Consider the following 2,933-nt stretch of genomic DNA (forward strand, 5'->3'; position numbering starts at 1 on the left):
GGTCTTGCTCCCTCTCTCCCCTCTTTTCTCCCACTTCCCTATCCTCTCTCACATTCCGCCCCTCTCTCTCTCCCTCCGGTCTCGCTCTCACTCTTTCGCCGCCTTACTCTCTCACACAGTTAGTCCTTTTTACACCATCGCTACCCCTGAACGCACGGACAACTCAGGAAAAGACGTGTGTTGTGCCCTGTGTTCACAGAACGTGTCAAAGACGTGGAACCCGCTTGCGGTGTCATTACATGTTAATGGCATCCCAGACGGGGCCGGGAACATACCAGCCTCTTTCTTTCTCTCTCTCCCACTCCCCTTCTCTTTCTCCCTCTCTTTTGAACTTTCACACTCCTACTCTCTCCTCTTGTTCCTTTTCTCCCTCCTTCTCTCCCTCGCACTATGTCCCTCACTTTCCCTTATGGTAGGAATGAGGGTTGGTTCTGGTGTTCTCCTTGGAGGAGGTGAATCCGCGATGAAAGTATAGTGTGTGGATCTGGTTCCTCTCTGATCACAATAGGGGAACGGCTCATCAGAAGATCACCTCCTGGATATGGGGTTAGGAGCGGCTAGTAAAAGTGATTCTCTCGCTTGGAAATTCCTTTAAAATCTTTATTACACAAGAACATCAGATACAGCCAATGCGTTTCATGGGACAGGCCTCGTCCTTCTTCAGGGCTTAGCTAACGGCTTGTGGAAGAATCGCCACCAAATCTTTTAGCTTGGTTCTCCAATGTGGTGGACAGGAGTCACTTTGAGGGGCTTGAAGAAGTTAAAGGAGAATTCTGAGGTGAGTGATTTTCACTCAGCCTCATAATCTGAGCCGATCTGTGGCAATGAAACTGTCACAGGTCGGCTCAGTAGATCGGGAAGTGAGCGAACACATACCGTCGTTTGCTCACTTCTCGATCTATCCCTGCAGAGAGCCGTGACTGTCAGTCACGGCTCCCAGCAGGGATTTCCCCATGTCCGATCCGCCAGCGCTAACTGGCGAAACAGATGGGGGAGGGGGCGGGCACAGCTGGCTCTGCCTCTGAATAGGCAGAGCCAGCTGTCAATCCCGCAGCTGGGTGGATCCAGACAGTATTGTCGGCATCCGTCCCGGCTGCGGCGTCTCAGTATTCTGAGCTTTGGGTCACAGGGGCCCTTAGGAGAACTATGAGGAAAAACCCTGACCCCGTAGTTCTCCTTTTAATACAAAACGATTGATGCTTTGATGTCCCAATATTAATCTTATGCAATGTTATTTATGTCTGCATGCCTCTCTCTACAGGTGGATCCGTGACATCTGGTCTGGCAATATATGACACCATGCAGTATATCCTGAACCCCATCTGTACCTGGTGTGTGGGTCAGGCAGCCAGCATGGGCTCCCTCCTCCTAGCTGCCGGTTCCAGCGGAATGAGACACTCGCTGCCAAACTCCAGAATCATGGTCCACCAGCCGTCCGGAGGAGCCAGGGTGAGACGCATGCACGGGTGCGGGCCTCTAAAACCCAGATCTATGGGATACTGTAACCCCTGTGTACATCATAGGGATACACTGAGGACGTGTGGGGAAGGTTTAGACCAAGTTTTTACTGCTATGTGGAGATTTGCCTTCACTTCCTGTCTGGTGAAACCATTGTCATCATGACAGGAAGTGAAGGTAGCTCCATATATCCTTCCCCGCTCTCTCCAAAACTAAAGAATCAAATTTTAAACTCCAACTCCCTCTAATCACCATCGTAGAAATCTAATTTTGCTCGGAGATGGGCTTCAAGCATTGAAAGCTCCACCCATTTTAGGACAAACGCATGTCCAGAATAGAAATGTATGATTTCGCAGAGTGCTTTGTATATAGTTATAAGTAGGGATGCACTGATGCCGATACTAGTATTGGTACCGATGACAAGTATTTGGGGCGAGTACTCATACTCGCCCAAATGCTCCGATACCTAGCCCGATACTTGAGCTTCCGGTATCAGGAAGCCGGTCAGTGAGTCATTACACCCTGCCCGGCTTCCTGATTGGCCAGGATGCCGGCTCCATGCTCCCTCGTCACTTGTGACGAGGGAGCATGGAGTCGGTATTCAGGCCAATCAGGAAGCCGGGCAGCATGTAATGACTCGCTGACCGGCTTCCTGGTTGGTTGGGAAGCTGGGCGCCATGTAATGACGTGGCCCCCGGCTTTGATTGGCCGGGAAGTCGGCTTTATGCTCCCTCGTCACATCGTGACATGGCGTCTGGCTTCCTGATTGGCCAGAAAGCTGGCTCCATGCTTTCTCGTCATCTAGTGAGGAGAAGCATGAAGACGGCTTCTCTCCTAATCGGGAAGCTGGGTGGCGAGTCTTTACACGCCGCCCGGCTTCCTTAATGGGACTTCCGGTATCGGAGAGTACTGAAAAAAAAAAATATCGGTACTTGCTACAGAAGAACCGGTATCGGCGCGTCCCTAGTTATAAGGTACAGGAAGGGCCATTGTTGCATGACATTGTATCCAGGTTTGTGATGCTGATTGCTGCGTGTCATTCTCAGGGTCAGGCCACAGATATCGCCATACAGGCCGAGGAGATACTGAAACTGAAGAGACAGATCAATGAGATTTACGCCAAACACACGAGGCAGCCGCTGTCTCTGATCGGTGAGTTGACGTCCGTACACTACATAGGGGGCTTAGGTCCAAGAACTTGAGCAAAGAAAAATATCAGCCTGAACGACTGATGCTACAACAGGAAACGGAGATCGAATATCCCTTCTGCTTGTCTTTATTTCTCCGTCCTCCGGAAATTCCGTGATGCAACAAAGACAGAGGTGACATTAAGCCCTCTCCTATTATGTCCGTTAATTATAAGGTGCGGTGACGTAAATTGCGTGGTGAAATTTTATCTTGTAATTAAACTGGTTGACATGTCATTCCAGGCCAGAGGTTCGGGGGAGCCCTATTAAAACACAAGCACCTTCTAA

At 50.3% G+C, this 2,933-nt stretch overlaps 1 protein-coding gene across 1 annotated transcript in view; it reads left to right on the plus strand.

Moving 5' to 3' along the window:
* Nucleotides 1–2,933, plus strand: part of CLPP (caseinolytic mitochondrial matrix peptidase proteolytic subunit) — an 8,623-nt gene that overhangs the window by 5,438 nt on the left and 252 nt on the right. Inside the window, exons 5-6 of the mRNA XM_018566124.1 lie at nt 1,262–1,449; nt 2,505–2,610. Of these exons, the coding sequence (XP_018421626.1) occupies nt 1,262–1,449; nt 2,505–2,610 (294 nt within the window). The remainder of the gene's footprint in view (nt 1–1,261; nt 1,450–2,504; nt 2,611–2,933) is intronic.

Source organism: Nanorana parkeri, unplaced genomic scaffold, assembly GCF_000935625.1.
Source record: "Nanorana parkeri isolate BGI_ZX_2015 unplaced genomic scaffold, ASM93562v1 scaffold920, whole genome shotgun sequence".
Taxonomy (NCBI): domain Eukaryota; kingdom Metazoa; phylum Chordata; class Amphibia; order Anura; family Dicroglossidae; genus Nanorana; species Nanorana parkeri.